Source organism: Oncorhynchus mykiss, chromosome 17, assembly GCF_013265735.2.
Source record: "Oncorhynchus mykiss isolate Arlee chromosome 17, USDA_OmykA_1.1, whole genome shotgun sequence".
NCBI classification, from domain to species: Eukaryota; Metazoa; Chordata; class Actinopteri; order Salmoniformes; family Salmonidae; genus Oncorhynchus; species Oncorhynchus mykiss.
The window spans coordinates 42,223,951-42,251,521 of NC_048581.1; the positions used below are offsets into that span (position 1 = coordinate 42,223,951).

The following is a 27,571-nucleotide window of genomic DNA, read 5'->3' on the forward strand; positions in this document are numbered from 1 at the left end:
TAAATATGTGACTTCTGAAGGTAATGGGTTGCACCAGATCTAATTTAGGGGCTTCATAGCAAAGGGGGTGAATACATATGCATACACCACTTTTCCATTTATTTACTTTTTTTAAAATTTCACTTCACCAATTTGGACTATTTTGTGTATGTCCACAACACGAAATCCAAATAAAATCAATTTAAATGAAAGGTTGTTATGCAACAAAATGGGAAAAAATGCCAACGGGGTGAATACTTTTTGCAAGGTACTGTAGCTTGCACGATTCTTGCTATTCTCCTTCGACCTCTCATCAACGTGCTGTTTTCACTCACAGGACTGCTAGTAAATGCAGAAATCGGCAATCAAAATAAACGTCCTACCACAGCTTCCATGTTATTTTTGAGAAGAATATTTGATTTTGAGTTTGGACATGCAAAGTTTGCAGTGATGGAAAAAAGTAATATAAATCACTTCAAATTGCTTATATTAAGCAAACCAGACGGCACAATTTTCTTGTTTTTAAAATGTACGACTAGCCAAGTATTTGTGTTTATTGAGTCCACCAGATCTGAAGCAGTAGGGATGACCTGGGATGTTCTCTTGATACGTGCATGAATTGGACCATTTTCCTGTACTGCTAAGCATTCAACATATAACGAGCACTTTTGGGTGTCAGGGAAAAGGTATGGAGTAATGGAAAAAAATATAAATATAAAAATATAAATAGTAATGTACATATACCCCCAAAAACGAATAAAGTAATACTTTAAAGGATTTTTACTTAAGTATTTTTACTCCCTTCCCTCGGCTGGAGCTAGCACATGCGCAGATCAAATACACAGCTGAAATGCCGATTAAGGTGTTTCCATGTCCTAATAATTCGAAAGATCGCTCAGAAAACCAGGTGTTTAATCTGCGTATGTTTACTTCGATTTGGACCTTAAGCCGATTAAGATAAGCAGAGTAAGGTGTTTACACGACTGTTGCATAATCTGCCTACATTCCATAATCAGTTTAATATCAAATTATTACTGTGTATTAGAGGTCGACCGATTATGATTTTTCAAAGCCGATGCCGATACCGATTATTGGAGGACCCAAAAAACCCAATACTGATTAATCGGCCAATTTTTTAAACTCATGTATTTGTAATAATGACAATTACAACAATACTGAATGAACACTTATTTTAACTTAATATAATACATCAATAAAATCAATTTAGCCTCAAGTAAATAATGAAACATGTTCAATTTGGTTTAAATAATGCAAAAACAAAGTGTTGGAGAAGAAAGTAAAAGTGCAATATGTGCTATGTAAGAAAGCTAACGTTTCAGTTCCTTGCTGAGAACATGAGAACATATGAAAGCTGGTGGTTCATTTTAACACGAGTCTTCAATATTCCCAGGTAAGAAGTTTTAGGTTGGAGTTATTGTAGGAATTATAGGACTATTTCCCTCTATACCATTTGTATTTCATTAACCTTTGACTATTGGATGTTCTTATAGGCACTTTAGTATTGCCAGTGTAACAGTTTAGCTTCCGTCCCTCTCCTTGCTCCTCCCTGGGCTCAAACCAGCAACACAACGACAATTAGCGGGCGCTAACTAGCTAGCCATTTCACTTCGGTTTCACAAGCCTCATCTCGGGAGTTGATAAGCTTGATAAGTCATAAATAGAACAGTGCTTGACGCACAACGAAGAGCTGCTGTCAAAACGCACGAAAGTGCTGTTTGAATGAATGTTTACGTGCCTGCTTCTGCCTACCACCGCTCAGTCAGATACTTAGATACTTGTATGCTTGTATGCTCAGTCAGATTATATGCAACGCAGGACACACTAGATAATATCTAGTAATATCATCAACCATGTGTAGTTAACTAGTGATTATGATTGATTGTTTTTTATAAGACAAGTTTAATGCTAGCTAGCAACTTACCTTGGCTTACTGCATTAACAGGCAGTCTCCTTGTGGAGTGCAACGAGAGAGAGGCAGGTCGTTATTGCGTTGGACTTGTTAACTGTAAGTTTGCAAGATTGGATACCCCGAGCTGACAAGGTGAAAATCTGTCGTTCTGCACCTGAACAAGGCAGTTAACCCACCGTTCCTAGGCCGTCATTGAACATAAGAATGCGTTCTTGACTGACTTGCCTAGTTAAATAAAGGTATAAAAATAAATAAAAACATTTGGGGGCAAATCGGAGACCAAAAATACAGATTTCCGGTTGTTATGAAAACTTGAAATCGGCCCTAATTAATCGGCCATTAATCGGTCGACCTCTACTGTGTATGTAAACTTACTCACTGTAGTGTACCTAATAAAGTAGCCACTAAATGCATAGCCATTGATTATTGAGGACTATAACTTGTAAATGCTCATGAGCTTAGTTCAACTGTCTTACAAAGTGAACCCAACCAACACCTTGGGCAAATGATAGCTGACACTGCAGTAGTAGTAGTGTCATTAGTGAGGGCAACAATAGGTCTTCGTTAGGTTAAGGTCAACACCACCACCATTCAAGCGTCACCTCTCATGTAAGCAAGCGCGAGGTTAGCAACACAACCCAACCTTAAGGTCATGCCCTCCTGCTGGTGGTAAAAAAAACAAACAAGAATGGCAGATTTAGGAACGATAGAAAGACATTGAAATAATCGGGGGTGGGGGTGGGGGTGGGTGGAGGAGGGAGGTGGGGGCTCTGTGCACCTTGACAGGAAGGAGAAAGGTGAAGAGCACGAGTTGAGTTGAGTGAGGTTATTTTGGCTGAAAAGGGGGCTGAGGGGGAGGGCGGAAGCAGCGCAGAACCCACAATTAACTGAACCCCTGGTAGAGAGAGGGAGATGGAGAGATAGAGAGCAAGGAGGGGAAATGAACGGGGCTGCAAACTTACTGCACCCTGAAAGTACTGTTCTCACCACAACACCTGATAAGTACAATGGAAAAACGTCTGGTTTCCTTCACACTGTTAAGTGGTTGCACTCTCCATGCAGTTACAGTTTGGTAGCAAGACTTCAAAGACAGGAGTAACAGACAAAATAAAATAAGACAAATAAGACAAAACATGGCATGCCGTTTTTTTTGTGTTTTTTTTGGTGTGGCTTTTTCATTTGAATAACTCGACATGTGAATAAAAGTAAACTATGATGTTTTGTGGAATGGTTTTAGATAACACACGACACTATCATCAGATGTACAAGCGCATCGGCTGTTGAAATCCAGGCTAGTTGAATGTTTAGGAAACGATTTCTGTTTCCCTCGCTCCCTCACCCTTTTATAAACAATTTCGATGTTCAGATTTAGCCTGTACATATTCATTCTAGCGACAGAGCGTCAAATGGAAGTGGATCTATATCTTTACTACCTCCAGCCCCCCTGACAAGTAGGTCATTAGGATGATTTGTACGTGGGCTCTCCACAGAGGACCATTTACAATATTCACTTTAGATAACGTATGATTCTTGGCCCTGAAACCGGATGGCTTTCTTAGAAACACTTTGTTAGCAGTCTTCCAGTTGATAAATTATTTAGGACATGTGGTCGGAAACATCAATACAATCTTTATTGTAATTAAAAAAGGATCCCACCAACAATATTGCACTGTTCAACATTGAGCCTTGAAGCTGAGCAGCGAGATAATTCAGAAAGAAAAGCTTGATTTCTGTTGTTGTTCTTAAATGTTTGTCCTTCGGTACATAAATGGATAAAATAAAGAAATTGCTAGTCAGGCTTTTTTAAATAATGAGAAATAGCTTTTTTTTCCAGACTTAGGCTTCTATCCAGGTTTCCTAAACAAAAAGGTTGACTTGCTGTCATTTCATCAAAGTCAACCCCACCACGGGCAAAAACCTGACATAACATCAAATCAACATCTAATCAACATAAAAAGTTGGTGAATATTCAATTGAATTGTCAACAAAGGTGAATTCAATGTCAAATGAAGATATTGTCAATGCACCATTAGGCTCTGTGCAATGAACTCAGTATCACCTCTCAACGACCTGTCAGTTCTTGCCCTCAACCCCCCAACCCCCCAACCCCTCATACTCATTCACAAAACTGTTATTGGATTCATGTAATTGAATCGGTAGTTAAATCGAGTGTGAAATTATTGTTACATTGGGGTTATATTGAGGCGAGGAGGCTACCACCAAAGGTTATCTATATTTCTCAATCACAGTTCACCTGCCAACTGCAGTTATAAAGCGAGGACTGCATTGCTAATGATCTATTAAGATATAGAAGATAGATATGCGCAAAGATAGATACCACAAAGATAGATGTGTACAAAAATAGATGTATACAAAGATAGCCTATATTGACTGCACTACAGTCAATGCAAACGATGGGGGTGTGATTCCCCTTGGTTCTGTGGTAAGATGGTGTTATGGTCATGTAGGCACTGGCTAACCCACTGTACTGCAGTTAAAGGAAAGGTTCACTCATTTTGAATGTTATATTGTTTTTTTGCTTCTCTGAGCGATGTTCTATTGATTCACTGGGTCATTTCATGTTTTCACGTGTATCTGAGCTATTGGCATTCAAGCAGGCAGGAATCCAACCGGTATTACGTAGCACTGTGATAAAGTCGCTCTCACTATACTGGAAATTAATAGCAATACGACTTTTCGATTGGGAAAACCTCTACCACACATGTCAGACTTCAATACTGGACGATGTCACAACTCAGGAGGATGTCTTCTCTCAAAGGAGCCATTGATCACATTTCTGCGATATTCCTAGCTCGATACATTTGTAATTTAATGGAGGATCTAGCACATTTTTCCTATTTGTCTGCCTCTTTAAACCTGGGTGCATTGCATGGTGCAGATGCCAGAGATATATAGAAAGAAAACAGGAATCCAATGAATGAAGGAATGTCTAACGCCCACACCCAGCAGACTGTAGACCAATCGCGTTCACGTTCTCATGCTGCGCCACACAGTTGCTAAGCTAATCGTCACGCAATCCCTTCTCAAAGTCAGTGTATATGTCGAGAAACATGCCTATTTTCCTCGAAAGTACGTCATGATTCCTAAGCTATACAATAATACAGGTAGCAAGTTAATTATCTCATATCTTGGAAAATATTTCTGATGTTGTACTTCTTTTTGACGAAATTCATGCTAATGTTGGGTTTTTGAGCTAGCGCCCAATAGACTCCCATTCACTCCTTGTCCCCGAATCGGCCAGAATTCACCGCGCGGCCCATTGACGTAGCACGGGCAACGTTTCCCATCTCCTCAAAAGTATATCTGCCGTTGTGAATGTTAGACCCCACTCTGTGAGGCACATCGATCAGCAGGTTGAAAATGGTGAGACTGTAGACTCCTAAATTGATAGTGCAGTTTGTTTAGGCGATTTTACAGCTAACTAGCTTCGTTACATGCTGATATTGTCTTTGGTATTATTGTGTGTAGGTACGTTTGCTAGCTAGCTAGCCAGCCAGCCCATAGAGAGAGCATTGCATTGTGGATTTTGCAGTCAACTTGAGCTGCAACAGATTACCATATGGATTTTCCATGTAACTACCAACATTATATACAACAAAATGAAGCATTTGTTCACAAAAAAAATAGTATTCTCACATGTTAGTGTTATTTAACACTGTAAATTAAAGGAATGAGTGGTTTTGGGTGGATTTCCTCAGTGTATGAGTTGAGCTACTGATGGTTACTTAGGGACAAACAGAGTTCAAGTGGTCTAGAGCTGATCTGGGAAGGTAGTGGCTGAACTGGGATCAAGTCCCCACTCTTATTGATTGTGATGTAAAAGACTGAACCCATCCTAGATTAGCCTTCCTATTCTGAGATAGTTAGTGCATATGAGTCCTGAAGCACATCTCCATAGGGAGAGTGTATAGAGTGTTTAGCACAGTACAATATCTTGTGGGGAATGTGTTTTTGTCAGTCACACATACAAAAACACAAGATGCTACCAGTTGAAGACCACAAAACCACCCAATCAGTCTCGTGGTGCCACATCACTGGCTTCTTATGGATGTCACTACTGTAGGGTATAATTGTGTACTAACTGTGTCCCTAATAGGGGTGAGGTGTGGGGAGGGGAGTAAGGGGGGTGGAGGGGTAAGGTGGGGGATAAGGGGAGCGTTCTCTCACCCCAGCAGAGGGCAGTCTCTTCCCGTCGGGGTTAGGGCGCATGGGCAGGGAGCTGTAGAGTCGAACGCTGTGGTCGCCTGATACACCGTATCTGCTCTGTAGAGCGAGAGAGAGAGAGAGAGAGAGAGAGAGAGAGAGAGAGAGAGAAAAAAAATCTACTTTGAACATGTTTTCACTCAATAAACCCATCTCTTGAATGATCACGGTTATTGCATGGCTTGAGGCATGCAACCTACAATACATCTGCATCACACAGATGCAAGAGGTCAGCAGAATTAGGATCTGGGTAGATTGTCATCAAGCACAAGCATCCACTCCGTATTGATGTCTACACATACCTAAGTTTCACATACCTATCTAAGTTTTGGCATTGGCAGCCATGTTGAAATTGCCCCATACAGCATCCTTGATTGCGTTCCAAATGGCAAAGTATTTCCTATATTGTTAACTACTTTGAATAGTTGTTTTAAGTAGTGCACTAATAGGGAATAAGGTGCCATTTAAGACTCATGTGTAGTGAGAGTTAATATATCCCCAGTCCCCACGCAGTTTGGAGACTCTCTCCCTTCCCCAATGTTTGTGTGGGAAAACACACGCTGCAGGAGGGTTGGCACTGCAGCTCTGGAGCCTGGGTACTTGGGAATCTAATGACTCACAACAAGGCCCTGCCTGCCAGTGGAGTGTTCGCCTCAATGGGCTTTACGCTGCAACCACCGAGGGCAGCGGGACATCCCATGAGCAGATTCTCTCTCTCTTTTTTCCCCAATAATTTTGGTGATGGTAAAACGTTTTCAGTGTAATCTTAAATGACTAAAACCAGATATAATTTATGTAGAAACCATAATGGAGCTATATATGTTTTTACTAAAAATCCAAAAATAAAAAGTAGACAGTCAAGGACAATCTAAAATTCCCAGAGTGTCAAGACATGGGGCCCCCATTGATTTTGTTATAATGTTTGAGTCACTCAGATAGCATAAGAACACGGCATAAGCCCTGGCAAAATGTGTACAATTGCAGGAAACTAGGTTTGAAACGGTGTAGAAATCCTAGGCGAAACACTGCTACAGTAAATAGTTTGACAACAATAAGAAACATACATCAGTGATGATCCAACTGGCTGTCCCTATAGGAGAACCCTTTTTGCTTCCTGATAGATCCCTTTTTTGGTTCCATTGAGAACCCTTTTGGGTTCCAGGTAACACTCCGTGGAAAGTGTTCTACCTGGAACCCAAAAGGGTTTTCTACCTGGAACCAAAAATGGTTATTCAAAGGTTATTAAAAGGTTATTCAAACCTTTTAGGTTCTAGATAGCACATTCTTTTCTGGTATGGTGAGTGGCTGAGAAATCGATTTGTAGTGTGAAATCGGTATGTAATTCGACCAGATGTGTATTGTGTACAGTAGTCAGTGCAATAGTTAATGGGTTTACCCAATGTGATGCATACCTTGTTCTAATGAGTTGAAAGTCTCTGATGTGGATTAACATGCGAGGGGGGAAAACACAGTGCAGCAGTCCAGAACAAATATCACAATAATAAATATAACTCTACACTCACTCTCACTCACACACTCACTCACTCACTCACTCACTCACTCACTCACTCACTCACTCACTCACTCACCCCGCCCCCCACCACACACACACACACACACACACACACACACACACACACACACACACACACACACACACACACACACACACACACACACACACACACACACACACACACACACACACACACACACACACACACACACACACACACACACATTCAAGGGCAGAGTTCCAGATTGCTATGCAGTGAGAACATGTATATTTAACAACGAAGTGAGAGAATGTCCACGGACCAATCAGGGCTTGCTGTGCAATTCTTTTCTTGTCAGTCACATGCTGGTGACAAAGACGCACAAAAGGAACGTACAGGAGAAAAGGGGTGTATGCTAAATGGAACCCTATTCCCTAGTACACTACTTTTGACCAAAGATATATGAGCCATGTTCAAATGTAGTGTATTATAAAAGGAATAGGATGCCATTTGGGACTTCATAGTAAAAACGCCTGCAAAAACATTTTGACTGACCCGGGTGCAGTGTGAAAACGAAGCAGTGAAATGCAATAGCAGTCCAATGCAATCAACTATAATGTGAATCAATTTTTATAAAAAGGAAAATATTATATTTCAAATAATGCAGTCTCAAAGAAAAGTGACACTTGATTGGATTCAGCGAAGTAAGGCAGAGTAACTTGTCAGACACAGCTTGGGGGATGCAACCCGATGTGTAATTCTTATAGTTTACATTAAAAAAAGCAACACAATTGCTCTTAACAATGAAACTTTTTTTAACGTTTCCTTTCCTGACATGACTAAATAGCCAACAAAGAATCGAATGAGCATAGGCCAACACACAACACTGACATACACAAAATGAAGAGCTAAATGTTAAATGCTAGCCAACGAAGAATTAAGAGTGAGCAAGGGGCAACACACAACACCCACAAATCCAAAATGCACAGCTATACGCAAACCTCTAGCCAACAAAGAAATGCTATATCGTGAGGCAACACACAAACATGCAACACCCATAGTACCAACACGCACAGGTAAAAGATAGCAACAAAGAAATGTGTCAGGATGGGGCAATACACAACACGATAAAACCCAAAATGCAGAGCTAAATGCTAACAGCTAGCCAACAAAGAAATGTGTACACATTGGGGCAGCACACAAACACACAACATCCATAAACCCAACAGGCTAAGCTACAGTAAGTGCTAACCAGCCATGATACCGGACATCGGCTCCATCTCTCTTCAACACCAGCCTCTTAAAACAGGCCTTAAAACCTGTTGAGACTCTAGGGGCAGTATTTTCATGGTTCTAAACAACGTTTGCCATGTTTCTGTCGATATTATGGAGCTAATTTTTCGGCGTTGTCGTGACCGCAATTTCCGGTCGATTTCTCAGCTAAATGTGAAGAACAAACAGAGCTATTTTGCCTACAAAAATAATATTTGGGGAAAAAATGAACTTTGGCTATCTACCTGGGAGTCTCGTGAGTGAAAACATCCGAAGTTCATCAAAGGTAAACGATTTAATTTGATTGCTTTTCTGATTTTCGTGACAAGGTTGCCTGCTGCTAGCAAGGCATAATGCTATGCTAGGCTATCGATAAACTTACACAAATGCTTGTCTAGCTTTGGCTGTAAAGCATATTTTGAAAATCTGAGATGACAGGGTGATTAACAAAAGGCTAAGCTGTGGTCCAATATATTTCACTTGTGATTTTCATGAATAGGAAGGTTTTCTAGGAAGAGTTATGTCTGTTGCGTTATGCTAATTAGCGTCAGATGATGACAACGGTCCCGTTCACGGGATGGGGTGTCACTAGAGGTTAAGAGGACTGTGATGAATTAGTCTAAGTCCTAATAATGTAAACACTAGCTATATAGCATTGTGTTTAATGGGAGGGGGGGCTGTGCACTTAACAGAGGCCAATGACAGTGAGTGTCCTCCGAGGAGAAAATGGCTGTCTCGAACACCTGATAGCTGGCAGGTTGTTAAGTCATAGCCAAGGCCCCCAGACAGACGACATCATCTGTCCAGAGTGGGATTTATTGAGAACGTGCTTAATGAATGATTTGGAATTCATGGGTTTGTGTTGAATTGTGTGCATTTTTAGGATCACATAGGAGATTGAGAATGCTCGTTAAGGACAATAACCAAGAGAGTGGCACATAAATGCTAGTAACACAACTGTGATGGTCTATAGTGAAGAATACTGTACGAGCACTGTCAATTGCATAGTGAGATACATTTAAAAAGTGCACTACAGTATAGGGAATAGTGTTCCATTTGGGACGCAGCCAGAGATTCATATGAAACATAGTAAAAATACAGAGACAAATGTGCATGTGTTGAAAGTATAGAGAAGCCTACATCTCAAATGCCAGAAGAATCCAGATCCGTCCTTACATTGTCCAGCTCCTGTCATATTGAGGACATACTGTACCTCCGAGCAATAATACAATAATAAAAATAACTCTCTCTCTCTCTCTCTCTCTCGTTCTCTCTCTCTCTTTTTCTCTCTCTCACACACACACACACACACTCTCTAAGTGATTGCTATATTTCATCTCATGGCGAATTGGCCGCGGGCCCAGTGAGCTATCATTATGCAAATGACGGCAATTCAATTTCAGTTGGTCGAAGGGGGAATTTCTAATTAGGATAACGCAAAACACTCGAGAGAATGGGGGGGGGGGGGGGGTGAAGAGGGAGTAGCCACTGACGTGAACACCTACACTCCAATGCTGCTGTTTCTGCCCCTGAGTCTGTCTCCCCCTGTTGTACCTGTCAACGGTATCTTCTTACAGGGGATTCACAGTCTTACTGTACAGTCCTACTGTGTCCATGTTAGGACATGCCTCAGTCCATAGAAAGCCTCTATAGACTCATGTTCTGATCTAGTGATCTGACTTGACTACACCTACTCCTGTAACCAAAAAAGCCACCGTCTACTACCTGAGAAACGTGGGTGTGCTTGTGATTACTGTAAATATCACATTCATTATCAAGTCGTTGTTACTGTAACTCACGCCACTTCCTCAAAGCATGCACTTTCTGGTTGACTACTATACTTTACACTGAGTGTACCAAACATTAAGAACACCTTCCTAATATTGACTTGTACCCTACAAGGTGTCGAAAGCGTTCCACATGGATGCTGGCCCATGTTGACTCCAACGCTTCCCACAGTGGTGTCAAGTTAGCAATATGTCCTTTGGGTGGTGGACCATTCTTGAAACTGTCGAGTGTGGAGGAACCCAGGCACCTACTACCATACCCCGTTCAAAGGCACTTCAATATTTTGTCTAGCCAATTCAACCTCTGAATGGCACACATACAAAATCCATGTCTCAATTGTCTCAAGGCTTAAAGATCCTTCTTTAACCTGTCTCTTTCCCTTACACTGAAAGGACATTATCCTCATTTTCACAATTTCACAGTATTATTCCAACCTCACAGTGTGGAAATATATATATAAAAAAAACAGGAAAATCACATGTATGACTGCACTGGACCTTTAACAATGACATACTTCAGTATCTATTTTGAATACATTCACTTGGTTCTAGTCATGAAATGTTAGGCGTACATAATGGGAAGTTACTGCTTCCGATTGATGTCAAAATATGTTTTTATAATAATTGAGTTGAGGCTTTCTTCTTACAGCGATGGGGCTATACGTTAGCTATCGGATGACTTACATTATAACACAGTAAAACACGGCTGGTGTTTTAGGTTGTGTAGCCCTAGCTTCGGCTAGTAGTCTACTGTCCCTGTGATTGAGCGCATTTCCAATTCCTCCGCGGTCAATAGAAGCAAAAGAACATCTCGGTAATGAACCACCAAAGTACCGTACAGTGTGTGTGTGTGTGTGTGTGTGTGTGTGTGTGTGTGTGTGTGTGTGTGTGTGTGTGTGTGTGTTGTTATGCATTCAACAGCTCAGAGGGGACACTACGTTCCCAGCACGAAAAATACGAATAAAAAAGAGGCTTTGGTCAGAAGCCAAATTACATCTTAGGTTTTTTTTGTGGTCTAAACAGTTCTGATTAAGTGAATATGTGCTCTTTGAAAGTGCAAGAGAAGTACATTTGAGTGTTTGTTTGCATATTGTACAGATGTGCGTGTGTGTACGTGCGTGTGTTGTTATGCCTTTGGTGTCTGTTGTCCACATGACCCTACTTCTGTAGCAGAGATACTGTACAATGTATTGCTGTGGGTCTTTGCATCACTTGCTTTAGCATGGTGCATGCGCAAGTGTGTTTGTGTGTGTGTGTGTGTGCGTGCGTGCGTACATGTGTGTGTGTGTGTGTGCGTGTGCGTGTGTGTGTTGTGTCAGCTAGATACACAGACACGGAACAGAGGATATAGCTGAGATCAGCAACTCACACCGGCCTGTCAGATATATTGTCAACTGAGCAAAATAATCACAATTGGACTATGTTAGACTATGGAGGTTATTAGGTTAATTATGTTAATTAATTCAAAGCACCATTACAATACTCTTGGAAAACGAAATCAACTCAACCTTTTGTCAGCATATTAACTACCCTGAAAAGGGAGAGAAGTCAACTTTATGTGTTTGAAACTACAATATGTACAGTAATTGCATATGCACGTACGCCAAGCACATAACCTTAGCAAGGACATTCCTGAACAAACTCTGAAACACTTTCTGTTGAAGCGATTACGTTGAATTTTTTGACAGTTATCCCGTGACAAATGTAGCACTTTCAATAATTGTCTCCCAACAAAACACAAATCTTTCTCTCGCAAAATAAGGCTAAAAGCCTAACTTTTCCATTTTCTTTCGACAAATTCAACACTCAAACATCTCCATTTCCACTGTTTGCTTTTCCCAGTCTGTTATGGGATTATTCTACTGGCTTTCATTACAACAACTGCATTCCAGTAATCTACCGTTTGCATGTTCCTCCCTCACAAAAGAGCCTCCCCTGTTTTCACCCAAACCTAAATCGACTCGCAACCATCTGTTTTCTTAGTGAATCATTGTCGTGTAGCCAGTTCAAAGCTCCGTAGACATTCCCCTGTCACTGTGTACTGTATCCTAACTATGCAGTCTGCTCACAGAGTAAGACAGCAGTCAGACGGCACCGTACAAAGATTGAGGATTTGAGTGCAAGTGACAAGAGACAACTTCCATTGCTTTCTGGAACCCTTTTTATTATGCACTTATCTATAGCGTTCGCGATAGTCAGAGTGCTTAGCTACGTAAGCATGTGAGTGGTATAGCCTTGCGTGTACTTTATTGGCCTTGACGAGAGGTATAGAAAGATCCTCGCCTCGACTTACACAACGGCAGGAAGTAATACACGGTCGAGTACATGGCTTTTTGAGGCGGACACTGAAGGCACATATCCAGTGATTGATCTTATACACTGAGTACACCAAACATTAGGAACACTTTCTTAATATTGAGTTGCCCCCCCTACCTCTTTGCCCTCAGAACATACTCAATTCATCACAGTTGTGTCAAGTTGGCTGGATGTCCTTTGGGCGGTGGACCATTCTTGATACACACGGCAAACTGTTGAGCGCGAAAAACCCAACAGCATTGCAGTTCTCGACACAAACCAGTGCGCCTGGGACCTACTCCCATACCCTGTTTAAAGGCATGTCAATCTTTTGTCTTGCCTATTCACCCTCTGAATGGCACACATACGCAATCCACGTCTCAATTGTCTCCAGGCTTAAAAATCCTTCTTTAAACCGTCTCCTTCATCGACACGGAATGAGGTGGATTTAAAAGGTGACATCAATAAGGGATCGTAGCTTCCAACTAGATCCATCTGGTCAGTCTATGTCATGGAAACAGCAGGTGTCCTTAATGTTTTGTATACTCAGTGTACAACCAAACGTCTATGTAATATCGAGTTTGATTTGTTTTTTGGGAGTTTGATTTTGCTTTTGTGTTTGATAATGCCTATTCTTTACATAGGCATCAACAGTCAAGGCATGGAAGGACTCCAGCACCGTTACTCACCAAGGCACGTAAACATTGAATCCATGTAGTTCTTTCTCTTTTCATTTGATATTTTTGGACTTGTGGATATTGGACTTGTCTCTCTTAACAATCTTTTTTATTTGTGTTTACACTGAAATACAGAACGGCTGTCAGTTCTGAGCGAACTGCACTAAAAATAAGCAACGTGAAGGGTTGAACCTCACACTTTGTCTTCGCTGACTTATGAATCAGCCAGGCAAAAGCGCTCCCAAGGTCGTTCTGTGTTCTGGCGGAGTGAAGATACAACAAAAAAATTGCTTCCATGGTCCGTGGAGCAAGTCTGCCCGTCAGAAAGCAGAACAGGCAGAAGCCCTCAAACTTCATCGTGAACCCTCGTACCCTTATAAGTAGTAGGGTCATGTATTACATTAGTAATCTGTATAATGAGCTCTTCTATTGACATATGCGTTGGCTGAGATAAGTCAAAGATGAATTCCTGATGGAAGCCTAATCAAAAAAGTATATGATCTCTGGATATAGTCATGATTCGTTCACAAAATGTTCCAATTTCAATGGGATTTTGGAGACACTATGCCAGTTGCATATGTGTCACGACTTCTGCCGATGCCTCTCCTTGTTCGGGTGGTGCTCGGCGGTCGACGTCACCGGTCTTCATTTTCCATTGGTTTTGTCTTGTCTTCCTACACACCTGGTTTCAATCCCATTCATTACCTGTTGTGTATTTAACCCTCTGTTTCCCATCATGTCTTTGTCAGAGATTGTTTCTTGTTTCAGTTTCGTTCTTCGTACCCAATTTGTTTCATTTGTATTTATGGTTTTGGAGTTATGTTTTGTTTTATTAAATTACTCCATTTACCAAGTTTATTCTCCTGCGCCTGACTTCCCTGCCACCTATACACACGTTTGTGACAATATGATTCACAGAGCACCTAAGCTCTAAATATTCAACTATAAGGATATTTAGCTCACTGCAGCCTATATCTATAGCTGAGGGCACCATGCTTCTCCGAGTCATGTTCAGTAGGGCACACCCTAGCAAACCATCTTACAACATTTTTTAAAAGTTTTAGAAACTGAAAACAAACAAAAAAATGAGTTCCCTATTAGGCAAGTCAAGGTATAGTACCACCCGGTTTTAAATTGTTTCAAAACTTTTCCTCCCTACTGAACACTACCCAAGTGTCAGTCAGCCACACAGGTCACAACCCTCATTTATATTATACAAAGCGCTGATCTCATACCCTGTATTTACTGTTGCAGTATCCACACTGTTGTGGTACAACATTATAAATCCACCTCACTGTTGACTGGAAGATCAACAAAAAGTGAAAACTATGCGAGACACGTAAACAGACCGTGGGTAGAGGAAAGGAGGAGGAAGAGGGGCGTTCACTCAAGGTTTTAATAGAATGTTGACAGGTGATAGACTTACACACACACACACGGATACACACAGGCCCACACATATACACACACACACACACACACCTACGAGACTGAGCCTCACCATGTCATGAAAATCATATGATGTTCTTATAAGCAACTTTTACCATCAGGGCCGGACTAGCACAGCTGTGGAACGGGGCACCTACCTCCAGGGGGCCCCCACACCCGATATACTGTACAGTTAACTTTCTGCAATTCTACACATTTGCCATGAGGCAAACAGAAGAATGTGCAGTTTTGTAGCTTATCTCATGCTATTTTACACATTTTGCCTGACCTCCTGGTGGCCCACAACTGACATGTTCATATGCTATCTTTCTTTTTGGGGGGGGGGGGGGGGTTTGTAATCCGGTCCTGTAAACCATACTTTTCTGCACTCTCTTTTTTTCTTACTGCGTAAATATTGACAGAGAAAATCAAGCGAGACCACCTATGTTTTCGAAAAAGAAAAAAATCCACTGCTGGAAGCACATTTGTCCCTCAAAAGACAAACTGGTAGCTAAACCGGACAATCTGTGTCTAAATCACAGTGTTCTGCGGTACCTGGGAGGCATTCTCTTGGTAGCAATTCACAACCTTTTTAAATAGCACCATTACAGGCCTAGTCAGCCTGCTGAAGAATCTGGCAGCTACATGCTTAGCCAGTGAGTAATATCATTATGTAAGCCTAGGCCAGGAGGGCAGGCATAGCTCAGTCCCTGTAGCCACATATCTCCATGTTTGAACTGCATACTGTACAGACAGGGACCAGTGAGAGAGACTACTGTGTATGGATGTGTCCCAAATGGCACCTTGTTTCCTTTATAGTGCACAACTTTTGACCAAGGCCATGGTCAAAAGTAGTGCACTATATAAGGAAAAGGTTGCCTTTTGGGACACACATTGTATGAAACCACTGAAAAATTATTAAATCTATTGTTCCTGAATCCAAGACAAAGATGGGGGGTTTTTTCTTCATAGTATCCAATTGTTTGAGTTGCTACTATCTTGTCTAATTGCTACAACTCCCGTACGGGCTCGGGAGAGACGAAGTTTGAAAGTCATGCATCCTCCGATACACAGAGAGACAACAGAGTTTATTCTCCTGCGCACTGCTTCTTAACATAGCGCGCATCCAACCCGGAAGCCAGCCGCACCAATGGAAACACTGGGCACCTGGCAACCTTGGTTAGCGTGCACTGTGCCCAGCCCACCACAGGAGTCGCTGGTGCACGATGAGACAAGGAGATCCCTACCGGCCAAGCCCTCCCTAACCCGGACGACGCTAGGCCAATTGTGCTTCGCCCCACGGATCTCCCGGATGCGGCCGGTTACGAAAGAGCCTGGGCGCGAACCCAGGGTCTCTGGTGGCACAGCTGGCGCTGCAGTACAGCGCCCTTAACCACTGCGCCACCCGGGAGGCCCCCAAATATGTTTTTTTCTGTATGTACAGTACCAGTCAAAAGTTTGGACGCACCTACTCATTCAAAGGTCTTTCTTTATTTTTACTATTTTCTACATTGTAGAATAATAGTGAAGACATCAAAACTATTAAATAACACATGCGGAATCATGGAGTAACCAAAAAACTGTTAAACAAATCCAAATATATTTTAAATTTTAGATTCTTCAAAGTGCCACCCTTTGCCTTGATGATAGCTTTGCACACTCTTGGCATTCTCTCAACCAGCTTCACCTATAATTATTTTCTAACATTCTTGATGGAGTTCCCACATATGCTGAGCACTTGTTGGTTCCATTTCCTTCACTCTGCGGTCCAACTCATCCCAAATCATCTCAATTGGGTTGAGGTCGGGTGATTGTGGAGGCCAGGTCATCTGATGCAGCACTCCATCACTCTCCTTATTGGTTAAATAGCCCTTACACAGCCTGGAGGTGTTTCAGGTCATTGTCCTGTTGAAAAACAAATGATAGTCCCACTAAGCACCAACCAGATGGAATGGCGTATCGCTGCAGAATGCTGTGGTAGCCATGCTGGTTAAGTGTGCCTTGAATTCTAGATAAATCATCCTACATCATCACACCTCCTCCATGCTTCACGGTGGGAACCACACATGCGGAGATCATCCGTTCATCTACTCTGCGTCTCACAAAGACACAGCGGTTGGGACCAAAAATCTCAAATTTGGACTCATCAGACCAAAGGACAGATTTCCACCGCTCTAATGTCCATTGCTCATGTTTCTTGGCCCAAGCAAGTCTCTTCTCATTATTAGTGTCCTTTAGTAGTGGTTTCTTTGCAGCAATTCGACCATGAAGGTCTGATTCACACAGTCTCCTCTGAACAGTTGATGTTGAGATGTGTCTGGTACTAGAACTCTTTGAAGCATTTATTTGGGCTGCAATTTCTGAGGCTGGTAACTAATGAACGTATCCTCTGCAGCAGAGGTAATTCTGGGTCTTCCTTTCCTGTGGCGGTTGATGGTTTTTGCAACTGCACTTGAAGAAACTTGAAATGTTCCTGATTGACTGACCTTCATGTCTTAAAGTAATGATGGACTGTCGTTTATCTTTTCTTATAAAAGCTGTTCTTGCCATAATATGGACTTGGTCTTTTACCAAATAGCCCTATATTCTGTATACCACCCATACCTTGTCACAACACAACTGATTGGCTCAAATGCATTAAGAAGGAAAGAAATATCACAAATGAACTTTTAACAAGGCACACCATTCCAGATGACTAGCCCATGAAGCTGGTTGAGAGAATGCCAAGAGTGTTCAAAGCTGTCATCAAGGCAAAGGGTGGCTACTTTGAAGAATATATTTTGATTTGTTTAACAGTTTTTTGGTTACTACATGATTCCATATGTGTTATTTAATAGTTTTGATGTCTTCACTATTATTCTACAATGTAGAAAATAGTAAAAAGAAAGAAAAACCCTTGAATGAGTAAGTGGGACCAAACCTTTGACTGGTACTGTATACGTATGCACATGTGTGTGTGCCTGTGAGTGTGTATGCCTGTGTGTACAGTGTATGTGTATGTACTGTATGTCTGTGTAAATATGGATGTATCTGAGAGGGTGTGTGGTATGCGCGCATGCACGTGTTCTTGTGTTTATGTATGCATGCCTGTGTGTGTGCATGTTTACGTGCACGCTCGCATGCATGTGTGGGATAGAGTTCCTCCATAAGCCAGTCTGGTCCTTGCGTTCCACTCCTTGGCCGAGCCCCGAGCATGCAGACTCCTTTCTGGCTAATCTGGGAAGAATATTATGTTGAGACACGTGTTACATTAAGTCCAGATCTGAGTAAATAATATAACATGTGACTGCTTACGTTACAGGTAACAATACCCTGCAGCTGTGCCTAGAGCTTTGCCGGCACTACATTGCCTAGAAAAAGAACGGCTGAATGGCCACGATAGCCAATGAATTAGTTTTGTAGCGCTGCTGGGTTTTAAAGGAAAATCTGATCGTGTAACATAGGATTTAGAACGCATCAGATATCATGTATAGGCACAATGCATATTTTGAACTGTAGCTCATGCGAAAAAAAGATCATACTTTAAGTGCTGAAAAGATAGGCTTGTGTCATGTCGTAACACTACACCATTGGGTGTAGCGCAAGCTCTCCTCTCCCCCACCCTTCATTGTTATCGTTCCATGTCCTAACCTTCGACATTGGTTCCCCCGTGTTTGTTCACTCTCTGGGCTGCCGTGCAGAGATTGGTTGAGCAGTGACTAAGGGCTAAATTAACCGACTAGGCGAATGTTTGCTTAGGTGTCTGTTAGTCTAGCTGGGGGGGAAGTCCCTATAGCAGCGAAAAGCCACCACTGTGGCTGGGGGTGGGGGGGGGGGGTGGGGGGGGGACATTATAATTCCATATTGTGTGCTTGCTTCCTGCGGACACACTTCGTTACTATGGCTGAAAGTATATTAATAGTCTAAATGTAATGTGTGTTGCTTTGATGCATCGGATAAACAGAGAAATCAGCATAAGTATTGTGTTTTGTAAAGCACACATTGGCATATTTAAAAAAAAAAAAAGCAGTTTATGGCATTCAAATGAGTATGCGAGAACAAGGGCTCTTTCCTATTCATTTATCAACAACCATGTCTTCCATTGTCAACATTTTACTACCCCGCCATTAAGGATGTAGACAAGGATGCTACACATGTCCAAGCAAACATGAGCAACTGATTTGACTAAATGTATAAACCCACCCAGTTTCACTTCATTTCACATTTGGAATGAGAAATATCTGTTGGAATATGAACATATATACACCCGTCCCCGCCCATGTCTCCTGTCTTGGTAAACAACTGTATTCCTCTGCGTGTGAATTAGGGCAAAGAATTTAGGGGTGAACATGTCCCCTGCAACCAAATTCACAATTCGGAGCAAAGAGGAGAGCACTGAGAGAGGGAGAGATAAATGGAGAGGTGGAAATAGTAATAATGATAACAAATATTAGAACAAGAGGTTCTAACAAAAATTAAGAAAGAGAGAATATACACAAGGTAGAGAATGATAGAGAAAGAGAACATGAAAAAGAGTGGTAGACAGAGATAACTAGAGAAAGAGAGAGGGGGGGAAAGAACAAAGAAAAAGAGAGAACACGAAAATCTAAAAGAAAGAATTGGCAACATTGGAGGGGAGGAGAGAAAGGGAACAAGACCACACGACTTCTCTTCTCCGCTTGAAGTAAGGGAGTGAATAAGTGTCAAGAGTTTGGCTGTGCGGTGCCAGCACTCTAATGAGACCTGTCAAGGCCTGTTAGCAGGCCCAGGCCTCCCTGTGTCCTCGGCAGCCTGCGGACAGCTGTTATTAGCCCCGTAATGGCATGCCACAGGGCCAGATAAGGCCTGGCATAGCCTGGAAAGCCTTCCTATCATCTTTTCTTTTAGCTCGCACACTTGAGAATAGGGTGACGGCAATAGCGACGCAGCAGAGGAGCTTTCCCCAATGACAGAACTGGTCTATCATGACTACGGAGCACATTTACAAGACTCGGGATGAGGGAGAAGCCAAGATTGTCCAGAGAGCTTATGGGTAAAAGTGTGAGGTCACAGTCTGTTGGTTGGATTTGTAGGGCTGGTTTCCGCAAACCAGATTAAGCCTTGATTTAAGAGCGTGATCATTGGAGAGTCTTCATTGAAAGTGCTTTTTAGTCCCGAATAAGTCTGGCAAACCAGACCAAAAACCACAACCTGTTACAAGTGAGTCTCTTGAATTGCCTTGCTGTTTTCTAGTGTTTGATATCAGTGCTGGTTTGTCTTTTCTGTTAGACCACAACACATAATCCAATTCAAAAAAGTACGCAATAATACTGTAACATCAGACCTATGTCAATATCTAGCAATCGGAGAAAGTTGTTTATGGTTAAATCGGTAAAAGGGTACTTAATGGATGTGATAGAGAAGTGAATGTCGGGGCGACAAAACACTTTTAGATAGCTCCAGCATCCTCCCTATCACGTCCATTATTTCAGTACCCGAGTGGACAAAATACTCTGGAAAGGGTCACATTTTTTGCAAAGGCCTCTGTAATATGGCCCCTATCGGGTTGGAAGCTCTGCTTCAGCTCTGATAAGCCCTGTGTTTATTGTCTGACTTCCATTATTTCAACCTGGAGAACAACTGCCCATCACCCCTCTGCTGCGGTGCTTTCCATTCTCACTCATTACCTCAATGTCAAGAGGAGGTGAGAGAGAGAGAGAGCTCTGTAGACATACATACATAGGATCTGTTTGAAATGGTCCCCTATTCCCATGTAGTGCACTACTTTTGACCAGGGCCCAGGGCTCTGTTCAAATGTAGTGCACTACATAGTGAATAGGGTGCCATTTCAGACTTAACCATACAATGTATCAATACACCAGGACCAAGTTCAGTAGGCAAAAGTTGCAGAAGGTTGGAGATAGAAATGTCACAAAAAGAGCTGACCAAGTTCCTTAGTCTTAATGTCAGATAGGTACTGTATGTTTGTTTTTATTTATTTATTTTGTTTCACCTTTATTTAACCAGGTAGGCTAGTTGAGAACAAGTTCTCATTTGCAACTGCGACCTGGCCAAGATAAAGCGTAGCAATTCGACACATACAAAACACAGAGTTACACATGGAATAAACAAAACATACAGTCAATAATACAGTAGAACAAAATAAAACAAAACGTCTATATACAGTGAGTGCAAATGAGGTAAGTTAATTAAGGAAATAAATAGGCCATGGTGGCGAAGTAATTACAATTATCTTCTACATTATGTATTTCTATCTGAACCATCGCCACTATAACCTTTTTATACACCTGCTCTGCAACAAGACACAACCTGATGAAAATCTACACATCCAACATGCAAATCACTGATGCCATCCCCCGTGTCTTCTCTGCATGGACTATCTTCACATATAAGATATCTGGGCACGTCGCGATGTTAACGGGGAAACGTTTCAGACAGGAGAGAGTTAAGTCTCTTATCTCTGGTCTCCAGAAGACATTCCTACTAGAGGCCACCGTCCACTGGTTTCCTGCCTTCTTGCCCCTGCCTTTTTTTTTTTACCTCGCTAGCAGCTCTAGAATACCAAGGCCAGCTTTTTCCTTGTCACTCGCACGTTTCCTGCCATTCTCACTTTGACATTTCTCTTCATCGTTAGGTTCAAAGGGTTCCGCCTTTTACGTGTCATAACTACTTTTTTTTTAACCAAATTGTTCATATTCCAATTTTTCACTAGTCCCCTTGTCCTTTTGGTCTTTGGAGGGTTTAGCGTTGGATTTCTTTAGGTGTTCATTTGAGACCATTCCTGGTGCAGATACACTTTATTCAATCGCTCCCTATCGCAGTCTGTTGTCCTCACGTGCTTAAGATGTCCACCACTGTTCCAGGCAAGCTATGGGAACTGAACTAAATGACTACCGCTCCGTAGCACTCACTTTTGTCATCATGAGAGGCTAGTCAAGGACCATATCACCTCCCGCCTTACCCCTACAACTTGCATTCTGCCCCAACAGATCCATGGATGACACAATCACCATTGCACCACACACCACCCTATCCCACCTGGAAAAGAGGAACACCTACGTGAGAATGTGGTTCATCGACTACAGCTCAGCTTTCAACACCATAGCGCCCCCGAAGCTTGTCACTAAACTCAGGGCCCTGGGTCTGAACTCATCCCTGTGCAACTGGTTCCTGGACTTCATGTCGGGCCGACCCCAAGTGGTGAGGTTAGGCAACAACAACGAGACGGCCCACAGGGAGGAGGTTGGAGCTGGCAGAGTGGTGCCAGGGCAATATCCTCTCCCTCAACCTCAACAAAACCAAGGAGTTGATCGTGGACTACAGGAGACAGATCAGAGAGCACGCCCTCATCCACATCGACGGGGCTACAGTGGGGAGGGTCAAAAGCTTCAAGTTCCTCGGGGTGCACATCACTGAGGACCTGAAATGGCCCCATGACATCGACACCACAGTGTGCTCCAATGGGGGCACACTGCCTGCCCTCCAGGTCATTTAGAGCACTCTATGTCGAAGGAAGGACAAGAAGATCATTAAGGACCTCAGCCACCCGGGCAACAGACTGTTCACTCTAATGCCGTCTGGCAGACGGTACAGGCTTGGAAACAGCTTCTATCACCAGGCCATCAGACTGTTGAACAGCCATCATAAGCCGTCTACCTCCCCAGGACGCAGTCCTGCACCTTAAATACTTTTTTGCACACATACTCCCACACACTCTCACAAGCCTCATACACACAGGCATAAACACACACACACGCACGCACGCACACACACACACACACACACACACACAACACTGCTGTACCATTTATAAATAGAGACATTAAACACTAGACACTTCCTGGTTCTTTTTATGCTGTTTTTCACACTGTGTATTTACAATTGAAGTCGGAAGTTTACATACACCTTAACCAAATACATTTAAACTCCGTTTTTCACAATTCCTGACATTTAATCCTAGTAAGAATTCCCTGTCTTAGGTCAGTTAGGATCACCACTTTATTTTAAATATGTGAAATGTCAGAATAATAGTAGAGAGAATGATTTATTTCAGCTTTTACTTCTTTCATCACATTCCCAGTGTTTAGAAGTTTACATACACTCCATTAGTATTTGGTAGCATTGCCTTTAATTTTTTTTACTTGGGTCAAACGTTTCGGGTAGCCTTCCACAACCTTCCCACAATAAGTTGGGTGAATTTTGGCCCATTCCTCCTGACAGAGCTGGTGTAACTGAGTCAGGTTTGTAGGCCTCCTTGCTCGCACACGCTTATTCAGTCCTCCCCACACATTTTCTATAGGATTGAGGTCAGGGCTTTGTGATCGCCACTCCAATACCTTGACTTTGTTGTCCTTCCCTCCAATACCTTGACTTTGTTGCCATTTTGCCACAACTTTGGAAGTATGCTTGGGGTCATTGTCCATTTGGAAGACCCATTTGCGACCAAGCTTTAACTTCCTGACTGATGAGATGTTGCTTCCATATATCCACATAATTGTCCTGCATCATGATGCCATCTATTTTGTGAAGTGCACCAGTCTCTCCTGCAGCAAAGCACCCCCACAACATGATGCTGCCACCCCCACAACATGATGCTGCCACCCCCATGCTTCACGGTTGGGATGGTGTTCTTCGGCTTGCAAGCCGCCCCCTTTTTCCTCCAAACATAATGATGGTCATTATGGCCAAACAGTTCTATTTTTGTTTCATCAGACTAGAGGACAAAAAGTACAATCTTTGTCCCCATGTGCAATTGCAAACCGTAGTCTGGCTTTTTTATGGCGATTTTGGAGCAGTGGCTTCTTCCTTGCTGAGCGACCTTTCAGATTATGTCGACATAGGACTCGTTTTTCTGTGGATATAGATACTTTTGTACCTGTTTCCTCCAGCATCTTCACAAGATCCTTTGCTGTTGTTCTGGGATTGATTTGCACTTTTCGCACCAAAGTACGTTCATCTCTAGGAGACAGAATGCGTCTCTTTCCTGAGCGGTATGACGGCTGCATGGTTCCATGGTGTTTATACTTGTGTACTATTGTTTGTACAGACGAACGTGGTACCTTCAGGCGTTTGGCTCCCAAGGATGAACCAGACTTGTGGAGTTCTCCTATTTTTTTCTGAGGTCTTGGTTGATTTCTTTTGATTTTCCCATGATGTCAAGCAAAGAGGCACTGAGTTTGAAGGTAGGCCTTGAAATATATCCACAGGTACACCTCCAATTGACTCCAATGATGGCCATTAGCCTATCAGAATTTTCTAAAGCCATGACATCATTTTGGGGGAATTTTCCAAGCTGTTTGAAGGCACAGTCACCTTAGTGTATGTAAACCTCTGACCCACTGGAATTGTGTTACATTGAGTTATAAGTGAAATAATCTGTATGTAAACAATAGTTGTAAAAAATTACTTGCGTCATGGACAAAGTTGATATCCTAACCGACTTGCCAAAACTATAGTTTGTTAACAAGACATTTGTGGAGTGGTTGAAAAACGAGTTTTAATGACTCCAACCTAAGTGTATGTAAACTTCCGACTTCAACTGTATATACAGTTTTCTCAACATAGCTCATTCTAAATATATCTATTGCTGTACATTGCATTTTTGTTACATTGTTTATACACACCGCATATTTATATACTGGACACTTGACATATATCTTCTGCTGTACACATCATTCTTAGTATATATGTCTGGTGTATATGTGCATCGATTGCATTTGGATTATTGATACAGTGTTATTTGGGTTGTTGATTGGATTAGTTCTGCCATTTCTTTATTTCTTGTTTTTTGTTTAGATTATTTGTGTACTTGTTTGACATTTTACTGCACTGTTATGACCTAGTAACACAAGTATTTTGCTGCACTGTTAGGACCTAGTAACACAAGTATTTTGCTGCACTGTTAGGACCTAGTAACACAAGTATTTTGCTGCACTGTTAGGACCTAGTAACACAAGTATTTTACTGCACTGTTAGGACCTAGTAACACAATTATTTTACTGCACTGTTAGGACCTAGTAACACAAGTATTTTACTGCACTGTTAGGACCTAGTAACACAAGTATTTTGCTGCACCCGCTATAACAAATCTGCTAAACTGTGTATGTGATGAATTCATTTTGTTCAAACGCTGTCAAAAAAGATCTGTTTCAGGTTGTCTTTGTCTGTTTGAATGCTTCCGTGTGTCTTTGTCAGGTTGAACGTATCAGTATGTCTTTGTCAGGTTGAACGTATCAGTATGTCTTTGTCAGGTTGAACGTATCAGTATGTCTTTGTCAGGTTGAACGTATCAGTATGTCTTTGTCAGGTTGAACGTATCAGTGTGTCTTTGACAAGTTGAGTGCTTCAGTATGTCTTTGTCAGGTTGAATGTTTCAGTGTTTTGAATGGTTGAATGTTTCTGTGATTCTTTGTCAGGTTGAACGTATCAGTATGTCTTTGTCAGGTTGAATGTTTCAGTGTTTTGAATGGTTGAATGTTTGTGTGTCTTTGTCAGGTTGAATGCCTCAATGTGTCTTTATCAGGTTGAATGTTTCAGTGTTTTGAATGGTTGAATGTTTCAGTGTGTCTTTGTCAGGTTGAACGTTTCAGTGATTCTTTGTCAGGCTGAACGTATCAGTATGTCTTTGTCAGGCTGAACGTATCAGTGTGTCTTTGTCAGGTTGAATGTTTCAGTGATTCTTTGTCAGGTTGAACCTATCAGTGTGTCTTTGTCAGGTTGAATGTTTCAGTGTGTCTTTGTCAGGTTGAATGTTTCAGTGATTCTTTGTCAGGTTGAACCTATCAGTGTGTCTTTGTCAGGTTGAATGTTTCAGTGTGTCTTTGTCAGGTTGAACGTTTCAGTGATTCTTTGTCAGGCTGAACGTATCAGTGTGTCTTTGTCAGGATGAATGTTTCAGTGTGTCTTTGTCAGGTTGAATGTTTCAGTGATTCTTTGTCAGGTTGAACGTATCAGTATGTCTTTGTCAGGCTGAACGTATCAGTGTGTCTTTGTCAGGTTGAATGTTTCAGTGATTCTTTGTCAGGTTGAACCTATCAGTGTGTCTTTGTCAGGTTGAATGTTTCAGTGTGTCTTTGTCAGGTTCAATGTTTCTGCGTGTCCTTGTCAGGTTAAATGTTTCATTGTGTCTTTGAATGCCAAGCAGCATACCACCCTGCATACCACTGCTGGCTTGCTTCTGAAGCTAAGCAGGGCTGGTCCTGGTCAGTCCCTGGATGGGAGACCAGATGCTGCTGGAAGTGGTGTTGGAGGGCCAGTAGTAGGCACACTTTCCACTGGTCTAAAAAAAATATCCCAATGCCGCTGCCCTGTGTAGGGTGCTGTCTTTCGGATGGGAAGTTAAACGGGTGTCCTGACTCTCTGAGGTCATTAAAGATCCCATGGCACTTATCGTAAGAGTAATGGTGTTAACCCCGGTGTCCTGGCTAAATTCCCAATCTGGCCCTCAAACCATCACGGTCACCTAATAATCCCCAGTTTACAATTGGCTCATTCATCCCCTTCCTCTCCCCTGTAACTATTCCCTAGGTCGTTGCTGCAAATGAGAACGTGTTCTCAGTCAACTTACCTGGTAAAACAACGGATAAATAAAATGGTTGAATGCCAGGGAGACAATCAATACATGCGTTAAGCTCTTAAGAAATCTTTGTCACGAAGAAATGGAAAGTGCCTTGTAAAAAAACAAATGATATCAATAATATGGTCAAGTAGAAGTCTACCACAATTCATGCACATGATTTTTATATGCGCTTGTGGATCGATACTGGTTCATAACACCGTGGCGTATAATTGGAAGCTACTTGCACCTGGTAATGCATTACAGAAAAGGCTTGGACTACCAATGGCACATGCACTTAAGAGTGTGCACTGGTAATATTGTCCATTGTCTAACTGAAGGTTATTTCCAACGCTAAACACTGAAATGAGATGAAAGGCTAGATAAAAGTGTTTCCCCCTAATTCTACTCTAGCGCATGAGCATAAACGCCATTATAGTCAGTTTGATGGCTGTACAGTGATGCCGCTGAGATGGTAAAATGACCTTCTTGGTTCCATATTTAACTAGGGATACCTTTTCCAGGCTCGAAGGATGCCTTCATAACCCCTATATAAGGACTACATTGCTTCCCACCAAACCCTGTCACCATCCTTTTACATTACACTTCCTTATGGATGACTTCTGAAGCATCAACGTGGGCCTTATAAAGGAGTTTAAAACACAGCGGCAGGTAGTCTAGTGGTTCTAACTTTGGGCCAGTAACCGAACGGTCGCTAGCTTAGAATCTCAGAGCTTGACAAGGTGAAAAATCTGTCTGTGCCCTTGAGCAAGGCACTTAACCCTAATTGCTCCAGGGTTGCCGTTGATAATGGCAGACCCTGGCAGTGGCCCCACTCTCCGAGGGGGAGTTGGGATATGCAAAATAAAATGACATGTTTAAACCACACATGAGTATTAAAGACAAGCTCCGGGAACTTTGGCGACTAGTAAGTACTGTTAAGCCTTCCT

General features: G+C 42.1%; 1 protein-coding gene across 3 annotated transcripts in view; it reads right to left on the reverse strand.

The window, feature by feature from the left end:
• The window catches only part of LOC110493905 (TOX high mobility group box family member 2), a 142,332-nt gene that overhangs the window by 86,925 nt on the left and 27,836 nt on the right, over window positions 1–27,571 (reverse strand). For 2 of the 3 annotated variants that reach the window (XM_021568497.2, XM_021568495.2), the window contains exon 2: window positions 6,098–6,193. The exons of the other annotated variant lie outside the window; for it this stretch is intronic. In XM_021568497.2, the coding sequence (XP_021424172.1) occupies window positions 6,098–6,193 (96 nt within the window). The remainder of the gene's footprint in view (window positions 1–6,097; window positions 6,194–27,571) is intronic. 3 annotated transcript variants of the gene reach the window in all.